This window comes from Sorex araneus, chromosome 4 (genome assembly GCF_027595985.1).
Source record: "Sorex araneus isolate mSorAra2 chromosome 4, mSorAra2.pri, whole genome shotgun sequence".
In the NCBI taxonomy this organism is placed as follows: Eukaryota; Metazoa; Chordata; class Mammalia; order Eulipotyphla; family Soricidae; genus Sorex; species Sorex araneus.
Genome location: NC_073305.1, coordinates 116,317,246 through 116,337,370, shown reverse-complemented (window position 1 = coordinate 116,337,370; position 20,125 = coordinate 116,317,246). Strand labels below are relative to the sequence as shown.

The window sequence follows — 20,125 nt, the reverse complement described above, 5'->3', positions numbered from 1 at the left end:
GCATGAGGCCGACTCGGGTTCATTCCTCTGTCCCTCTCAGAGAGCCCAGCAAGAGCCACACAGCAGAGCCTGGCAAGCTACCCATGGCGTACTCAATATGCCAAAGAGTAACAACCCTCACAATGGAGATGTTACTGGTACCCGCTCAAGCAAATCGATAAACAACGAGATGACAGTGCTACAGTGCAACCAGGCTAATGGTTCAGGGCAAGGGCTCCGAGGATGTGGTGCTGCTCAGGCCCTGCCCACATCAATGATGATGGGCAGACCATGCGGTGTTGGCAATAGGAGTCAGCCACATCTCTCTGGCCTTGAACTTCTTTCCAACACTTCTGAAAACTAGGAAATGGCTGAGGACAGTCCTCTATGTTCTGTTGGGAGTTCAAAGAGAGAAGTCTATAGTGCACAATCCCAGCACTATAAAATCAGTTAATTACTTCAGTGTCACCTACCAAGCAATTCTTCAGATTAGGGAATGTCCGAAAGCACTTGCTGGAGTCCAGGGATTAGATAACTCACTAGTCCTGAGTCTGGAGGAAAAAGTGAATAAATACACAAGCCTGTCAAATTATTCTGTTTCCTCCAAATCTTCACCCTAACGGACTTTGTGGTAGTACCATTTTTCCATGACACCGGTCACAGAGATGGGGTTCACCGTATTAGCACCAGGTGTGAGAAAGCAGTAAAAAGCAACTTTTCCCATACTAACTCTACTTATAGGTCCCACCCCCTCAAGAAACAACTCTGTTAAATAGTCTCCCATGTTCCCCTTGCCTTTTTACTCTTGTAATTATCTAAACACACTAAAAGAAATATTCCATATATTTTGTTTTCTGGGGATAGGGAGTGGGGCACACTTGGCTGTGCTCAGGGCTTACTCCTGGCTCTGTGCTCAGAAACCACTTCTAACGATGCTCAAGGGATCATGTGGGGTTGGGGGATCAGACCCGGGTCGGTTGTGTACGAGGCAAGTGCCCACTCGCTATAATCACTCTGGCCGCACTGAAAGAAATATCCTAATCAAAATATAACAATTGAGACAAGGAGACGGCTCAAAGGACTGGGCATGTTCCATGTTGGAACCCCAGGTTCTAACCCCAGCATCCAGCAAGCTCTACATGGCCCCACACCTAATACCATTTCTGGGAGTGGCCTAAAAATACAAACAAAATAAAACAGAACTTTACATGGTTTTATTTACACATTACTGGCAATGACAGCAAACTTTATACAAAACGTTTTATATAGATTAAAAAAAAGCCTTGGCTAAGCAAAGCCATTTATCCATGTGTATAAACAAAGCACAAGTACACACACACACAAAGTATTTTACAACATAATTATACATATTTACATACTATGTTACAATTTATCAAAATGAAAGGGAATTAGAAAAGCAAATAAAAATAAACAAAAATGAACTAAATAAACATTAAGCTTAAAACACTGCAAAACTATTTTTGAAAATCTAGAAAAGGAAGTCATTTCTTTCAAATATCAAAACTAAGGTTTCAACACTAGACTAGTGTTGCTTTCATCTTAGTAACAAATTCTAAACTGTTTAAAAATAAATATCTTGGATAATAGCAGCTATGCAAATCTAAATGATTTGCTGAACATGCTGATTTCAGATTAAAGAGGAATCAAGTACAAATGTAGGTTATTAACTGGTAACCACATAAGTCATATAACTGCTCCCCACTTCCCCATTTAAAACATGAGGAAGTCCAAGCTTCTGTGCAGTAATTCACTATAAATCAAGACTCCTAGGTATTCAGAAACTTATTTGTAATGTAAGAAAACACTTCAGTAATGATTATTATCTTTTGTTCAGAAAGTGTTGCTCTTTTAAATGAGTTCTAATTTGATAGCACTGGAGTCAAAGAACTAAATTTTCGATAAATCATCTTGGTAACTATCTTGTCAATACAGCTGACAAAATTTAGCGTTTTCTGTTTGTTTTTGGACCACACGCAGCAGTGCTCAGAGCTTACTTCTGGCTCTGCCTCAGGAATCACTCCTGAAGGAGTTGGAAGGACCATAAATTAAAGCCAGGACAGCTGCAAGGCAAGCACCTATGCTATCTTTCTGGCCCCATGACAAAAATTTAATTGTGTACACAATACTCAGAGAATCAAAATCAAGGAGACAATTAGAAATGAAGTTACTATTTGGGCATCATGTAAGCAAATAAAATCTCCAATTAAATTCACTGAAAGATTTAAAGGTTTTTGTTTTTAAAGATTTAAATTTCATTCAAGTTGTAATGGAATTTGAAAACACTAATAAGCATACTTGCAGATCCAAGTTAATTCTTTCATAAATATACATTATTTTTGCAAGAGAAAGGAAGTCACATTTTAAGATAACTTTCAGATCAAACAAAAAAATACCTTTAACTGAGTTTAATTTCTTAAAGGCAGTGGAAAATTTAAAGCACCGTAAATCTGAAAAATAATCAGGTCATTTTTGCTTTAAACATTTATGAATGTTCTTTTAGAATAAGTTTTTCCTTTAAATGCCCATTATTGAAGCTTACATTTATATGCAGAGAATTTAAATGTTATGGTATAGGTATTAATTGTCCTTTGAAGATCTCATTAGGAAATTAGTTACTCCTAAATTCTGAAACTAACAATATCTAAATACAGTCATTTACAGGGAATGCAGAAACTAATTTATAACTCAAAAATATCAGAATCTTTCATCACTCTGAGATCAACCTGATCTTGCTTCTATTCAAATTTTACTTAACTCAAACCATCTAATTTAAATTGACTGTTGTGTTGGGGCCAGAAAGATAATACTGGAAGGAGGGTGCTTGCAGTGCATGTGGGGGACCAAGGTTTGCTCATTAAAAAGATTACATTATGAAGATAGCCTTGTAAGTTTCCTCATTGGAAAAGCTCAAATTTTTTTTGGGGGGGGAGGGTAGGGAGGCCACACACAGCAGTGCTCACAGCTGACTCCTGGCCCTGCACTCAGGGATCAATCCTGGTGGACTCAGGGGACCATCCGGGATGCCAGGGATCGAACCCAGTAGGCCATGTGCAAGGCAAATGCCCTACTCACTGTACTATCACTCTGGCTCCAACCTGATGTTAAATATTAATCTGCCTTAAACAACCTATGCAATGGTGGTCTGAGAAAACATTCTGTGAGCATTAATTCTAAAGGTAAATGATGCCATCTACTTAGATGACAACTGATTTGGGGTTTAAGAGTGTACATTTTGTATTTTGAGAGGCTGGGACAGCGCTCAATTGCAAAAGTATATTATGCAAAAAGTATTATATATTATGCTGGGTTCATCCCCCAGCACCTCATGGCTCCCTCAAACAATGCCATCATTCCCCAAAATAACTGGGGAAAAAGATGTTTTGTATTTTAAAGTATTTGCACAACTAAATAAAAATGTGGAAAATTACAATGAAGCCAGACACAATGAGTATAAAGCATCAAATTGAGCATGTTTTTTCTTGATCAAAACAAATGTATTATTAACCTTTAAATGGCCTGCCCCTCATTCTGGGGAATCAGAAGGTTGAAGAGAGCTATCACGCTGATCGGAATCGCAGTAGGTGACACTCTGGACATATCCCGTGGATAACTGAAGAAGGACTCAACTGGGCGTTCCTCACTGAACACTCATATCTCCAATGACATAAGGGTCCTTAACTGCACAGATGCAGTGCCAAACATTTTGTAGATTTCACCATGGCCATTAGCTACCTGCATTTTGACTTTTCGAAGAGCTTCTTTAACTGTTGGAATCTTTCTGAAACCTGAAAAATTCAGAATTAAGTGTTAAATATAAATAACTCAATAATATTCTATTATCTTTGATGTTTTCACAAAGCATCTAAAGACACATAAAATCACTCTCAATAAAGAGATAAAACGGCATTTTAAAAGATAAAAAATGTTCGGCGCTGGAGCAATAGCATAGTGGGTAGGGTGTTTGCCTTGCACGTGGCTGATCCGGGTTCGATTCCCAGCATCCCGTATGGTCCCCTGAGCACCGCCAGGGGTGATTCTTGAGTGCATGAGCCAGGAGTAACCCCTGTGCATCGCCGGGTGTGACCCAAAAACAAAACAAAACAAAAAAAGTTTCCACTAAAGGCAATTTACTAGTTTAACTTTTCAATTTCAAGTTTTCCTAAACAAGTAAATACCGCAATAGAAAACTGACACCAAATAGGCACAGATGTTCAATTAATTTGACTTTGCACTCAATGGCCTTATTCAAGAAAGAACCTGCTTACTTCATGTTTTATTTTGCCTAAAATTGTTTTTAAGTACCTACCAAAATCTACGTTATGAACTCACCATAGATGTCAAAAAAGAAAAAAAAGTGAGCATTATTCTATTATCTTTGACTATCACCAAGTTTTAACTTGGTCCCTACATGAAGAAATGTACCTTTAAAGAAGCTGGTCAATAAATACCTGCATATCTTAAGCATATTAAAAATTAAATCTATTTAAAACAGTAACATACTAGAAAGGCAAAAATAAAATTAGGCAATAACATCTATCAAACAACAGAGGTATTAAAATTCAGTAGTTACCTGACAGGAATTTTTATTCAACTTGGCAGCTAAATAATAAAATGTTTTTGGTGATGGTCCTTTTTTCTGACATTCCAATAAAATTTCCCGGTCATCATTTCTGAAGGGAGAAATATCATTAGGTAGATTAGACTAGAAAGGAAAAGGATTCAAAAAAAAAAAAAAAAAACAATGTCTTGATTTCCACCAAGAGGAAGTGGCATGGTTTTGAATTTTGAAACATTTCTTTTTTCCCAAAGTTTTTTAGTTCATACCCTGTGGTTCTCTGGGGGCTACGCTAAGCAGTGTTCAACAGAAAGTGGCAAATCCTGGCCTCCCACATGCAAAACTTATTCAGTCCTCTAGCCCTGAATCCACTGCCTCCAGAACATCCCAACTGGTCAATATTTAAAACGAACATCTATGTGTTCTCCCAAATTCACAGGGGCAGTACTGGAGTACAATTACTCCTGGCAGTACCCAGTCCCAAACGGCAGAGCCTGGCAAGCTCCCCATGGCATATTCGATATGCCAAAAACAGTAACAACAAATCTCACAATGGAGACGTTACTGGTACTCACTCAAGCAAATTAACAAACAACGGGACACAGTGCTACAGACAGTATCCATGGGACCATATGGGATGCCAGGGATCAAAGCCGTGGCCACATGCAAGATAAATACCGTACCTGATATACTATCACTCTGGTTCCCAGGAAGGTTTGTTTTTAATGGAAAAAGTGAAGTTGAAAATACTTGAAGAGTTCTGTGCATGGTACTAAAGCACATCCCTAACCAAAAAAGCCACTACTCTAGACACTGGCTTCCTAAAGTGTGGGCTGTGACAGTGACTACAACTGGATGCAAAGATTGTGAAAAACATAGCAACAGTTTTATAAAATTCAGTAAAAAAAAAAATAGGTCGGTAAAATCTGAACACAGAAGGTCCGAATATTATTGTGTAATGCACCCAGGGTGTTTCTGACATCACTCATCTGAGTTTGAGTCATGCTCCAGGTATTGTTCTCCACTAACCTAACTTCTACCTGAGAGGACCTATTTTTGAAGTAAATCATCACTTTCTGTATTTTAGGATTGGATAAAACAATACAGAAGGCCAGAGAGATAGTACAGGATATGTGAGAAACTTGTCTCGCATGAGACTGGGGTGGCCAAAACCCTGGCATGAATCCCTGGCACCATTTATGATTCCTGGATTGCTGCCAAGGATCACTTCTGAGCAGAGCCAGAAAAAGCCCAAATACCACACAGAAAAAAAAAAAAGTTTTAAGTATATCTGCACTGCTAATTAAAAAAAAAAAAGTGGAAAACACTGAATTATATTAACACTAGGATATAATCCCCAAATCATGACATCACAGAATAAGTTCCTAGACTCTCAAAAATCTCCTGGTGAAATCACAAGATTCTTACCTTGTCCACGAAACTATAATTTCTCCCTTCTTTTTGACGACATTCTTTGCAGAAAGGCTTGGAAAAGTGGTAGATGCTTCTGATGGAACTGTAGCCCCTGAATTTGCCTTGAAAGACGAGGGATCTTTGATTACTGGAGTAGTCTTTTTCTTACTGGCTTTTCTTTGCTGTACTTCACCATTCTCAAGAGACTCTTTTGCCACTTTCTCAGTCTTTAAGTCTATTTCCATTCTCTGTTTTTTCTGAGCATGATTTAAATTTGAAAGTTTTTTTCTCTTTTTGTGGGCATTATTATTCAAAACACCAGGCAACTGTGAAGTCTCCAAACTTGAAAATGGCTCTGATGTTAAAACACTCTTTTTAACTTCACATGCGCTGGGAGCTTCTGAAGTCAAATCAATATAGGCTTCCTCAGCAATGCATTTTTCAAAAGGCCCATTTGCTACCTGCACCTTTTCTTTGCTGTTATCTTCATCCACACATATCACTGGACAATCCAAGTCTGGGGCAGTTGATGGAGGATGGTTACCTTCATTTTTACTCTCACTTGAAACATCTTCTGTTAAATCAATAAAAGCACCAACAGTATCTGACTGCCCATTTTCTAATATTTGAGCATTCTGATCCAAATTTCCTCCAGAACATCCCAACTGGTCAATATTTAAAACGGCTACATCTATGAGTTCTCCCAAATTTTGAGGTTCTGTGGTGGGATCTTTTGTTAGGTCTATGTATGCCTTTGAAAGATGATCCTCTACAGAAGGAATTTCCGCTGAAGGCAATTCTTCAATGTTTTCAGGCACTTTGGGCTCCCAAACTTGACGCAACTTGAAACATTCATCAGCCACTTCATTATGGTCCACTTTACCTGAAGCATCTTTAAGAAATTCATATATATCAGGAACTGGGGTTTGTACTATGCAGTCCTGTTCTTCATCAGCTAATGTACTGTTGTCAGCACCATTGATGGAATTTTTCAGTTTCTCCACAGATTGAAAAGTTGTGGTCTGACATGAATTAGATTTTTTTTCTGCTGTTCCATCAGCCTCTTTTTCCATGTTGGGCAAAGAGGTCAACTGATCAGCTGACTGATCAGCTATCACATTCTGTTTAAGATTAGTAGAGGTAGATGGTGCTGCACGGCGTATTTTCACAACAAAATGATCATTAGACTTTTCCATTATAACAGCATGCATGGGTAGATTCGGGTGGTACTGAAAGCCTGCGGTCACAGATCTGCTTGTCCAGGATGAAGAACAACTTGATTTACTACTTGAATTATCAGACTCCAGAGCTAAATGAATGTCTTGTTCAGAAGCATCCTCCTCTTCAAGTAAGGCATCTTCACTAAAATGGGCACTAATAACTTCTTCGGGGGTTGCACTAGATAAAACTTCTGGCTTTAAAAAACTGAGATGACCATCTGACTTAAGAGGGGAGGGCACTGTCAAAGAGACTGCTAAGTCTTCAAGAAGTATGGAAGAAATGCTGGGCTTGCTCTTTTCTGAACTACACACATTATCTTTGCCTAAAGCTATACTAGTGGACACTTCAAACATACAGCTCTCATCTAATACATCAGGATGAACTGGCAACGAAAGCCCTGTAGTCAGAGAGGGACCTTTTTCAGAAGATAATAATGACCAGTTATCATCCCCAATCATTTTAGGACATGGAGAAACCACTCCTGAAACGAGCTCTTCTGCTGTACAAGCTGGTATAGACTCACACTTAAGACTCTCTAGCAGTTGTTTCTCTGGAGTCTTTAATTCCCAGTCATTTTTTTCATTACAGTTAACACTATTGTCCAAAAGATCAGAACCTTGCAACAAACTTTTAAATATTTCACCCATCTGAGCATCACTCACTAAATTAAAAGTCAGACTAGATGTTTGCTGTTCTGTGAGAATTTCAAAACCGCGCTCCGGCTTCAAAGCTGCAAGCTGGGACATCTGTGCATCCTCTGAGGTGGTACCTTCAGCTCTCCCTGGTTTGGCTGTGCTTGAACAGTTCAGTTCCAACACATGCTCTTCATAGTGAGAGTTCCTCATATTATTAAAATAAGTAGGAGAACTTTTCTTAATGTCATCCTTTCCTGTGTTAATATTCGAGGTATTTTTTTCTTGATGCTTTTCCTCAGATTTTTTGCACCCCAATGAAGACTTACAATAAACAGAATCTTCTGACATGGGGTATTTCTCCTTCAGCATCTCTTTGCTGGAGTTGTCAACATTTCCCTTTTGACATTTTGAATACTGTGCTTTCTTTTTACTAATCTTTTCAAGTTTTCCTTCATCACTATCACTGCCAAAGTTTATGAAATCACAAAACTTTAGTAAGGTTTTCTTAAGCTTTGCAAATAAATAGTCAAGTTGTTCATCTACAAATTTCCATAACTTTTTTTTCATATCTGGTAGCTGTTGTTCAAACAAACGATCCACTATACCATTTTTTTTGACTTGCTTAAGCTTGGACACTATAACATCACAGAGATTCTTCTGTAAAGTCGTCACTGACTTAGAGATCTTAGAAAAGTCAAGTTGCTTAATTAGTGACGTGAAACTCAAACTTGCTGACTCAATAATTCTATCAAACTGCATTAATGAAAACTTTACCTTGAATTTCATATAGTTTTTCCTTACATGTTTTCTTATCATTCGCAACATATGCATCACCTCACGGACAGAAGAGGGTACAGCAATAATTGAAACTATTTTCTCTAGGCTAGAGGTATTTGTTGTCTTGTCTTTCTTCTCTGTTTTTGAAGATCTACTAGCCTCACTTTGTCTTTTATTCCACTTACTTTTGGTCTGATGAATTTTTATAGATGTTTTTCTGTCTTTATTCAAATGCACAGTGCTTTTCCTACTTTCTGAGTGAGTTTTTGTGTTCTGAAATTCTGTAGATACTTTAGGCTTGGGATTCTTTTCAAAATTTTGTGAGTTAGATTTTTCACTGTCACTTACAATTTCTCCTTCTTCTAACTCATCCGAAGGCAAATTTTTATGGGAATCTGATTCTGTGCATGTTCCAGATTTAACAACTGGCTTCTGATTTTCTTTATTGAGATCAGAATGGCTCTTAGAGGTAGAATGAGCTGGATTTGGCGGAAACACATCTGTGAAGGTAAAAGGTATAGCATCTTAAGACTACAAAGTCTTACTTGAATTTTTATATTAATATAACAACAAAAATACTAAAAAAAAATTTTAATAGCTTTTTAAAGCATAATGTTAATGCTTAATATGGATTCATGCCTTTTGTCTAAACTAATTTTTAATTGTGCTCAGGGGTCAGAACAATAGTACAGTGGGTAGGGTGCCTCCCATATGGCCCCCTGAGCTTGTCAGGAGTGATCCCTGAGTGCAGAGCCAGGAGTAAGCCCAAAGCACTGCTGAGTGCGGTCCAAAAAACAATCAATAAATAGAATATACTCAAAAAATAAGGCTATTTGAATAACCATCTACTGTCCCAGCATCCTTATTTCATATAAGCAGCATCACATAATCACATACCCCATGCTATTTGACAGTCTATGAAGGCCAAAAATAAATCTGAAAACAAAGCACTGGAAGCAATCTATTCTACCTATCCCTTTTTTGGTATAAATAAGAATTACCTAAGGGATATGGTGCCACCAGCAGATCAACCTGTACCTGTGGGAAGAGTGCATCAGCTGCCTAATGCTGCCTTCAGGCTTCCTGATACCCCAAAATTGCCACTGTGCCTTTGGCCAGACCCCAACAACTTGGCCTTATCTCAGAGATCCATAAATAAACCTTGAAAGAGAATTTTCAAAAAATTAAAAGCCGCAGTTAATCTTGGCCCTACACATGACTTAACAGACTGGGGTAAATCGAGGAGGGGGGCAGGCTAGCCTGGTGCCTGCCCAAGCAGATCCCGTGGCAGCCACTTCCACAAAACAAAATTGCCACCATGCCCCCAGACTCCACCATGTCAGGATGGACCTCACTGAGATAAAATCTGCTGAAAATTCTCATATACAGGTTTTGTGACTGAACTCTCAAGGCTTTCTCAGGGTTGGGATAAGCTATCTCCCCACCACTACCCTGTACTCCTGGAAGCCTCAGCAGTCACATACACACCCCAAAGCTGCCACCCAACTAAAAAGCTACTCCAGCCTTACTGTCCCAATAAAAATACTGAATGCACTGAACAAGCATGATGACCTCTTAGTACCTGTATTGCATACCATAATATACAAAAGAAAAAGGAGAAAGAAAAAGAAGGAAAGTGGGTTCTATAGAGGAAGGCTGGGGGTGAGGTGTGGGGTGTTGGGGGATGGTAGGAGGAAAATGGGACATTGGTGGTGGGAAATGTACGCTGGTGGAGGGCTGGATGCTGGATCACTGTGTGACTGAAATCCAATTATGAACAGCTTTATAATGGTCTATCTCACAAATACTCAATTTAAAAAAAGGTTAAAATTTTTTAAAATTATCTAAATTTAAACTAGAAGCTAACTGCACACTGTTAGTCATGCTATCAAAAAAGAAAAAGCAGAGGGGCTGGAGTGATAGCACAGCGGGTAGGACGTTTGCCCTGCACGCGGCCGATCCGGGTTCAATTCCCAGCATCCCATATGGTCCCCTGAGCACCGCCAGGGGTAATTCCTGAGTGCAGAGCCAGGAGTGACCCCTATGCATCAACAGGTATGACCCAAAAAGAAAAGAAAAAAAAAAGAAAAAGCAGAGTCATAGTATAGGAGCTAAGGCACTTGCTTTGCAGGCAGCCAACCCTGGTTTACTCTCAGCACAATATGGTCCCCAGAGCACCACCAGAAGCAACCCTGAACTATGCACCAGGAGTAACTCCTGAGCACCTCCAAGTATTGCCCCCAAACTACCACCCCTGGGGAGAGAACCAGGAAGAGATAGAGGAGGGAGTATGAGCAGGAGGGGGAGAAGGAGGAGAGGAGGAGGAGGAGGAATGAAGCAGCCAGGGATATAGCTCAGCTTTATAGCACATGATTTGTATGTATGAGGTCTTGGGAAGAAAGGAGAGAAGAAAAAAAGAGGTCACAGTAACAGATCAAGGGGCAGGAGCAGATGTCATTGATATGTAAAGAACCAAGCTCAATCCCAAGAACCAAAAGCCAGCTCCCTGTAACCCTACAACACTGCCATGTGTGTGGCCCTGTGGCCTCCAAGCACACTCAAGTGGAACCTAACACTGAACCTAGTATTGAACTGTCAGCCCAGCTGGCACAGTACCAGCAAGGAGTGGTCCCCTGAACACTGATAAGGGAAAAGGAAGATGAAAAGTACCAAGTCATCTTGTGTATCCATTTTACATTCTCACACAAAGATAAGTTATAGAATATAAACTATTACCTTTATGACTGTTATTATATGAAGTAACTCGAGATGGACTTTCCAATCTAAGAACTTTGGCTACTGGTCTAACTGGACTATTCAGAGGACTGATGACTTCTGGAATAGGTCTCAGGTTATTAAAGTCGATACTCAGAACTGAGTTCTCATCATCCTGATACACAGAGTTTGTTCCAGCAACTTCCATTCTATGATCCAGTAACTGAGTCTGCTGAAGTGAAGACTCATGAATCTCTTTAGGTAAACACAGTTCCACATGACAAGACTTGTTCTCAACCAGTGGTGCATCCTTAAGAGAAGACTCAAATTTTGGCCCATCTTCTGAAAGGACAGTTGGCAAGATGCCAGCCTCATCAACTGATGGCTGCAAAACACTTTCATTGGTTTTGTCCACTTTTGTTGAGGTCTCTGTAATTTCCATACCTTCAGAAGCACAAGAATTTAAACCATTATTTATTTTGGTCTCCAATCCCAAGTCAAAGTTTTGAGAAACATTTGATTGTAATATGTCCACTGCCGCAGGAACTGCTGCTTTTGTACCATTAATGGCTTGTTCTACTTTTGCTGATGATGGAAACAAGGATTCTCCTTGTTCCATTTCTACAGGTGCTGAGGAGGAAGTCTCTGAACCACAAGAGGTCATGTCACAATGCACAGTGTTCTCAACAGATTTGGCCAACAAAACATTTTCTTCTTCAATTTTCCTTTCTGGAATACTGCTTCCGGGTTCAGATGCTGCTTCAAGAATGTCCTTGGATTGTTGTAACTTTGTTCTGTTTTTCTCTGTGACAGGTTCACTGACAGAAGGAATACAAGCTGCTGTTTCAGTCTGCACCGAGGGCTCCAAATCACATAGGCCACTAGATTTGGGAGAACTGACTATTTTATGTTGACTGTCCTGAGAAACAGGTTGCTTTTTAGCAGGAGAAAGAGTTAGGTTCAATTTTTCCATAAAACTCAACTTTAAGTCCTTGTTTTTTGTTTCATTTGGGCCACTCTCAGCTTTAGTTGCAAGTTCTGCTCTTTCGGTAACATTATTTGCAACCTCTCCTTTATCACTTTTCATCTCAGATCTATTTACATCAACTGGGGATTTCTTGGTTTCTCTGCTGGTCTTCTGAAAATGCTCTGTAGATGTCTTTTTTTCATTTCTCATATGCCTATTTTCTTCTTTGCCTTCTCTTTCTTTTTTCCTCTTCTCTTCTGTTCTATGCCTTTCTGCTTTTAAGAGCGTATTTTCCCGTTGGTGTGAAACATCACTCTCCTTAGAGTCAATGTGTTTGTGAATTCTATTGGCTGAAAGAGAGGCTGGGCATCTTCCATCTTGAACATTATGGTTATTTGTACCCCTGTCTCTTTTACAATCGTCCCTTTCTCGCCTCTCTTCTAAGTGATATTTATTGGAATTAAGAGAAAGTTTCATTTCATTCTTGGAATGAGGAAGTAAAGCTCGTTCAGATACTCTCAAGTGATCCTGGTCTTTTACCACAGACTTAGATTTTTGGTCAACTTTCCGTTCTTCTCTATCTTGTGACTTAAGTTCTCTCCTATTCATACTTTGTGTCCTTTCACTTTGTCTTTCTGATCTTTTGTTGTTTTGAGATTCCGCTCGAGCATGCAATTTTTCTTGAGTGGTCTCTTTCTCCCAAAAAGAGCTAATGCGTTCATCTTTATAATCCAACTCTGCATTGCTCTTAAACTTGGAATTTTTGCTTTCAGTCTTAAGTTCACCCTTACCATATTTCTCAGAACGCCCTTGTAGCCTTTGACCAGCTTCTGTGTTCCTTGGTTCATCATCAGAAAAGCTAGTGTTATCTTTTCGTATTCTGTCAGTTCCTCGATTATACTGATTGTGTCTAACATCTTTTCTTCCTCTTCTATAATCAGATGAGCTACCCTCACCAATCTGATGATGAGAACGTGACCAAATGCCATTGGTACAGTGTTTTTCAGTAGATGCAGATAAATGCAAAGTGCTCCTTTTTTCAGACTGTGATTTTCCTTCCTTTTCGAGGTTTGGCAGTGAAGTGCTATGACGTACATCTTTAGAAGCATCACTTTTCATTCTCAGATCAGTCTTTGAACAATCATCCAAATGGGAAGGTCTGGATTTAAGATCTTTTGGTTTAGCTGTATCCGATGCCCTTGCAGTTTTCTGATTATTTCGAAAATGTGGAAACTCGGACAATCTATTAAGAAACAGAAATTAACAACAAAAAAAATCAAAGTTAATTGCTTTTTAATTTAGTTTTATTTTTGGTTTCTAGGCCACACTCAGTTGTGCTCAGGATTTAGTCCTGGCTCAGGAATCATTCCTGGCAAGGCTCACAGGACCATATGCAGTTTTCCATGCGCAAGACAAATACCTAAACCTCTGCAATATCTCTCAAGTTCCAAAGTTAACTGATTTTTAAATTCTTAAATTTTATTTAATAAACTTTATTGTTTAATTTTTATTAATATTTTTATTTAATAAATTTTATTTAAATAAACTTTAAAATTAGAGAACCTAATATGGAAAAATTAATTTTATTTTGAATAAAGGCATGAATGACAGTATTTCCAGCTTCCTCAATAAGGAATTCTACATTTGTTTTGCTCAAATGAAGTCTGAAGCATCTGAGTTCTAACACAATTCGACAACCTTTCTCTAATTTTCTTCACCACAAGTTCACAGTTCCATAACAACAGACTAATTTCTCTAAGAAAAATGACATATCTTCTTGTCCTCACTCATCGTAGCCCTACTGAAACAGAAGGAAAATTAAAATCTGGAAGAGCCAAAGACACCATCAAAACAGAATTCCATATAACTACTTGTCCTAGTTTTCTTTTTCACATACAAGCCCACAATAACCACAGTATCAAGACATCTTCAAACAACACTTAAGAGGACAAATAAAAAGAGACTATACTTTCTATTAAATAAAAAGTTTTAGGAAATTATTAAAACATTTATCACTAGAATACAAGTATAAATACAAGAGATTAATATATTTATATAATTTTGAGCTCACAATGATTAAGAGCAAAGTAGGAGTCCCAGGATGACTCAGTGACAAAAGGCATCTGACTTGCACTTGTCTCTACATGGCTATTCCTAGTACTACTTACGGAAGTGCTGTTTAGGAACCAAGGCACCTCAACAGAAAGTGGGATCTCCGGCACACTGCAGCCAGGTGGTTATGAGTACAACAACCCAAGTGTGTGATCTCCAGAAAGCATCCACCAAAAAGGTCTCTGAGTATCACAGACCAAGGGTACAACCCTCAGTGAGCACTAAGGCAGAAAAGTGTGTGAGCACCACTGCTAAATGACTGATTTCTACAAATATGTGTGCAAGTACCAAAACAGTGTGTGAAGAGTTAAGTGTGCATCCTCTGTAAGCAGGAAGTTCAAGTTAGATTCCTGACACTGCATGATTGCCCCCAAGTACGTAGTCAGGAATAATCTCTGAAGACCATCTGGTATGGGCAAAAACAAATAAAAGAATCATCCAGGGGCCAGAGTGATACTACCTTGGATAAGCCTCTGGCCTTGCTTGTAGTCAACCCTAGCATGATCCCTAGAACTGCATATTGTCCCAGAAACACCTAAGCCTAGAATAGCTCCTGAGCTCTGATGGGTAGGATCGAAAATCAAAAAAGAAAAACACAAAACACTGAGAACACTTAGCTACTTCAGAGCCATACATGTTCTTATTCACCATACATCAACTGGTGCAAAGTTCTTCTAGTAAAGAACTCTTTGTAGGGGCTATAGAGATAGTACAGCAGGTAGAGAACGTGCCTTGTAAACCGCTGACTCAGGTTTAATCCCCAGCATGCCATGTGGTTTCCCAGGCACCATCAGGAGTAATTCCTGAGTAGAGAGCCAAGAGTAATTCCTGAGCATCACCAGGTGTGACCCAAAAACAAAACAAAACAAAACAAGAATTCTTTATAAGGGCTAGAATGATAGTACAGAGGTAGGGTGCTTGCCTTGCATATGGCTAATTCAGGTTCAATCCCCAGCACCCCATATGGTACCCAGAGCCCTGCCACAAGTGATATATGAGCACAGAGTCAAGAGTAAGCCGTGAGCACCACCAGGTGTGGTCTCAAAAAACAAACAAAAAAACACCAAAATAAAACAAAAAAGAACTGAATTCTATAAAAATTTAAGAAATACAAGTGCTGGAAGAGAAGGAGTTGGGATAGAGAAGGAACAACTATGACAATGAAACTTGGAAAGGATCACTCTGGATAAAAGGATCACTAGGTAAAGGAAGAAATATGATAACCTCCCAGTATCTGTTTTGCTAACCATAATGCCCAAAGGGGGAGGATGGAGGGAAGAAAGAGAGGGGGAGGAAGAGGGTGGGGAGAGAGAGAGAGCACTGGGGACATTGGTGGTAGAAAATGTACACTGGTGGAGGGATGGGTGTCAGAACATTGTGTGACTGAAACTTAATCATGAATAGCTTTTTAACTGTATATCTCATGATGATTTAATTAAAAATAAAAAAAATCTGAGAAAGATTCAACTGCAATATTCTTGGTTCTCTCAAGCCCATGTTCACCCTTAAATGCATATCTTTGCTTGCTTTATTTTTTCCACTCTAGAGAAGCTGTAGCCCGTGTTGTTTCTTTCCTCTCATATTCTTCCAAATAAATTTTGTTCAATAAAAACTACTTTGTGAGGCCGGAGCGAATAGTACAGCGGGTTTGCCTTGCACGCGGCCAACCTGGGTTTGATCCCTAGCACCCCATATGGTCCCCCAAGCACCGCCAAGAGTAATTCCTGAGTGCAGAGCCAGGAGTAACCTCTGAGCATCGCTGGGTATGAACCAAAAAGCAAAAAAGCCCCAAAACAAGAACAAAAAACTACTTTGCTTCACTAAAAGAAAAAAGAAAAAAAATCCCTTCCTTTGTCAGGATCATGACAATGGGATTATTCTTTTATTGAGACAGAGCAAGAGCACAGCTTGATGAGTGTATGAAACTAGGTCTGATCCTCAGAAGTGCACAATACCCCAGCACCACCAGGAGTGGCCCCACAAAAAACATGCACAACCCCAATGAGTACCACAGTCAAGTGTGCAAATGCCGTAAGCTCTCATCAACAAAACAAAGGGAGGGGGAAGGGAAAAAACAGTGGAAATGTTTGACAGTATTTCTAAATAACATTAAACCATACCAAACAATCTAATTATAGAACTTTCATCATTTAATCACCCAACTTCTCTTTCCACTTCATTTAAACATACCTTTCCCCTGATGGTGTGCAGGGGAACATACATAGTGCCCTGGATCAAACCGAGATTGGTCAAATGCAAGGTCCAACCACTGTACTATTCTTCAGGTCCAGTTATTAATGCATTTTTTTAAAAAAGGAATGAATGGTTCTATGACAGTGAGATGCCAGACTTTGCTTTATGAAGTTTTCTGTGGTTCTAATACTGAAAATGTAAGTTGAAAAAACACAAGATGGAGGTACCAGTATAAAGAACATTACCAGTTGAGATGAAAAAGGACAAGGAACAATGGAAAAACTGGAGAATGAATTCAGACTACAAAGACAAAAAGTAACAGGGCCCAGAGAGACAGTACACAGGTAAGGAACTTGCCTTGCACAAAGTCAACCCGGTTCAATCCTTGGCACCCCAAATGGTCCTCCAAGCAGTACCAGGAGTGACCCCTGAGCACAGACCCAGGAGTAAACCATGAGCACCAATGGGTGTGGTCAAAAGAGAACAAACAAACAAAAGTCAGAGTATAGTGATGAACTAAATCTGAAGGGTGATCAAGAGCAAGTGTCAAGATGATCTAGGCAAAGTAACAATGGGTCCCAGTTTTAAAGTAACTAAATGCAAGTTATTAATAGTTCCCTTTTATACCCTCAAATGTACAATGATTTTGGCAATAAATTAAATGGCAATCCTATTTCAAGTTAAATAACTTATATCAACTAAATAACAAAGAATCCACTGACCTGGAAATAAAAATGGTTTGATCATAAATTTAGTTTTGGATGTGGTACTGTTTGATTTTGGGCCACATCCGGTGCTGCTCAGGGCTTACTCCTGGCTCTGCACTCAGGAATTACTCCTTGCCATGACCAAGGGACCATATGAGATGGGGGAGAGAACTCAGGCCAGCCGCATGCTAGACCAGTGACCTACTGACTATACTGTCTTTCTGATCTCACTGAAGACGGGATTTTTGAAAATTTTGCATTAGGTCCTTAGTACCATAGAGAGAAAAAAAAAGCGAAGAGTGCCAAAGCTAAGTTCAATATTATTAGAAAAGTGAATACTGTGGCACTACTTTGTCAATAATCATACATATATGATACTAGTTTATCAATCAAAATAAAAACAGAAATTTAAATTAAATGATTTTATTATCTTCCTGCTCAAAGTTAAAAATATCCTACATGACAAGAACTACAATATTTATAAAGAGATCCATATCTCTCAATTATACCTTTGGTGAAGATGATTTATTTCTTCATCCTTGCGGTTTATTTCCACTCTTGCAGTTTTGATAAGTGCTGAAATATTCTTCTTAAGAGACTGGTTTTCATTTTTTAAACTGAAATTCTAAACATCACAAAATATAAATACATTAAATGAAATATATATCTACAAGACTATTAAACTAGCTAATATAGCTAACTACTACTACTGAATGCTAACTATAAGTCAGGCACAAATTATATCTTATTTTCCAGTAAGTCCTATTGGAAGTACCATTATACTCATCAGATGGGGAAGTTCGGATTCAGAGAAGAGCCGGTATGAGAGGAAGATTAACTAAAATGAAACTACTATACAAATAGGGATCAAAAAAATTTGAAAACATAGCTGGAGCGATAGCACAGCGGGTAAGGTGTTTGCCTTGCACGAGGCCGACCCGGGTTCGAGTCCCAGCATCCCAGCATCCCATATGATCCCCTGAGCACTGCCAGGGGTAATTCCTGAGTGCATGAGCCAGGAGTAACCCCTGTGCATCGGCGAGTGTGACCCAAAAAGCAAAAAAAAAAAAAAAAATTGGAAAGCAATAAAAATTTGCATGTTATCTTACAAGTTAAAATAATGATTCAGAACAAGACATTGCAGCTGTCAATGTTCCCTGAGGACTCTCCAGATTCTCACCCATTCAGTGGAAGTTTACAAAGACAGCTCTAAAAACACCAATCCTTCTTTAACAGAGCACTTCTTGCTTTGTCTATTATATATTTTAGAACTTAAAATTTATATAATTTATATTTTGGGCTGAAGCAATACAACAGCGGGTAGGGCGTTTGCCTTGCACGTGGCTGACCCAGGTTCGATTCCTCCGCCCCTCTCGGAGAGCCTGGCAAGCTATCAAGAGTATCCCGTCCACACAGCAGAGCCTGGCAAGTGACCCGTGGCATATTCAATATGCCAAAAACAGTAACTAGTCTCACAATGGAGACGTTATTGGTGCCCACTTGAACAAATCGATGAACAACGGGATGACAGTGCTACAGTGCTACAACATGATCACAAAAAATACCATCGTTTTTGGGGGCTGGAGTGATAGCACAGCAGGTAGGGTGTTCACCTTGCACACGGCCGACCCAGGTTCGATTCCCAGCATCCCATAGGGTCCCCTGAGCACTGCCAGGAGAAATTCCTAAGTGCACAGCCAGCAGTAACCCCTGTGCAATGCTGGTGTGACCCAAAAAAGGGAAAAAAAAATACCACCGTTTTTAGGGGCTGGAGCAATAATAGCACAGTGGGTAGGGCGTTTGCCTTGCACGCGGCTGACCCGGGTTGATTCCCAGCATCCCATATGGTCCCCCGAGTACCGCCAAGAGTAATTCCTGAGATGCAGAGCCAGGAGTAACCCCTGAGCATCACCGGGTGTGACCCAAAAAGCAAAAAAAAAAAAAAAAAAAAAAAAACACAAACACCGTTTTCTCAAAAAAATATCACTTTAAATCTTTGCTCCTCATATCAGTAAGTCACCCAATAATTTTATTTCAATTAAATAGTTCCAACAGATCCTTTTGTCATCATTTAACAAATTAAGCCGTTTTCCTACATCAATTTCATTAATATAGGAAATTAATTTGTTGTGCTAGATTTGTTATTTCATAGAATGTTTTTTCAAAAGTTCCAGGGGCTAGATAATACAAGGAGTAAGACACCTGCATACAAGCCACTCCTCTAGATTTAATCCCCAGCAAAGCATATGATCTCCCAAGCCTTACCAGAAGTATCCCTGAGCACAAAGCCAGGAGTAAGCCCTGTAAACTACCAGGTATAGCCCAAATTAACAAACACGGCTTCTTAAACTGCCAATACTTTGGCATGTCAATCTTACAAAAACCTTGTTAAATTGTTATTTTAAGTTAAGGCAAAAAGTATAATATTCATCATATTCCTACCTGTGTCTGTATTTCCTTAAATTTTTTCATCAATTCTTTCATTTGCAGCTGACATTTCCCATATTCTACCTGTAACTATAAAATATACAAAGATTAATTAAGCATCATTGTAAATTATTTTTTTCACTTAAAAGACTACCTTGGAACTGGAGCAATAGCACAGCTGGTAGGGCATTTGCCTTGCACGTGGTCAACCTGGGTTCAATTCCTCTGTCCCTCTCAGAGAGCCCGGCAAGCTACCGAGATTATCCCACCCACATGGCAGAGCGTGGCAAGCTCCTCGTGACATATTCGATAGTCCAAAAACAGTAACAAGTCTAACAATGGAGACATTACTGGTGCCCGCTCAAGCAAATCAATGAATAAGGGGACGACAGTGCTACAGTGC

At 39.2% G+C, this 20,125-nt stretch overlaps 1 protein-coding gene across 1 annotated transcript in view; it reads right to left on the bottom strand.

Annotated features, from left to right (window-relative positions):
- Positions 1-1,178: 1,178 nt before the first annotated feature.
- Positions 1,179-20,125, bottom strand: part of CASP8AP2 (caspase 8 associated protein 2) — a 32,832-nt gene continuing 13,885 nt past the window's right edge. The window contains exons 5-10 of the mRNA XM_004605668.2: positions 19,738-19,812; positions 17,805-17,920; positions 11,338-13,526; positions 5,984-9,101; positions 4,571-4,670; positions 1,179-3,785 (exon numbers count right to left, since the gene is read on the bottom strand). Of these exons, the coding sequence (XP_004605725.2) occupies positions 3,729-3,785; positions 4,571-4,670; positions 5,984-9,101; positions 11,338-13,526; positions 17,805-17,920; positions 19,738-19,812 (5,655 nt within the window). The 3' untranslated portion in view covers positions 1,179-3,728. The remainder of the gene's footprint in view (positions 3,786-4,570; positions 4,671-5,983; positions 9,102-11,337; positions 13,527-17,804; positions 17,921-19,737; positions 19,813-20,125) is intronic.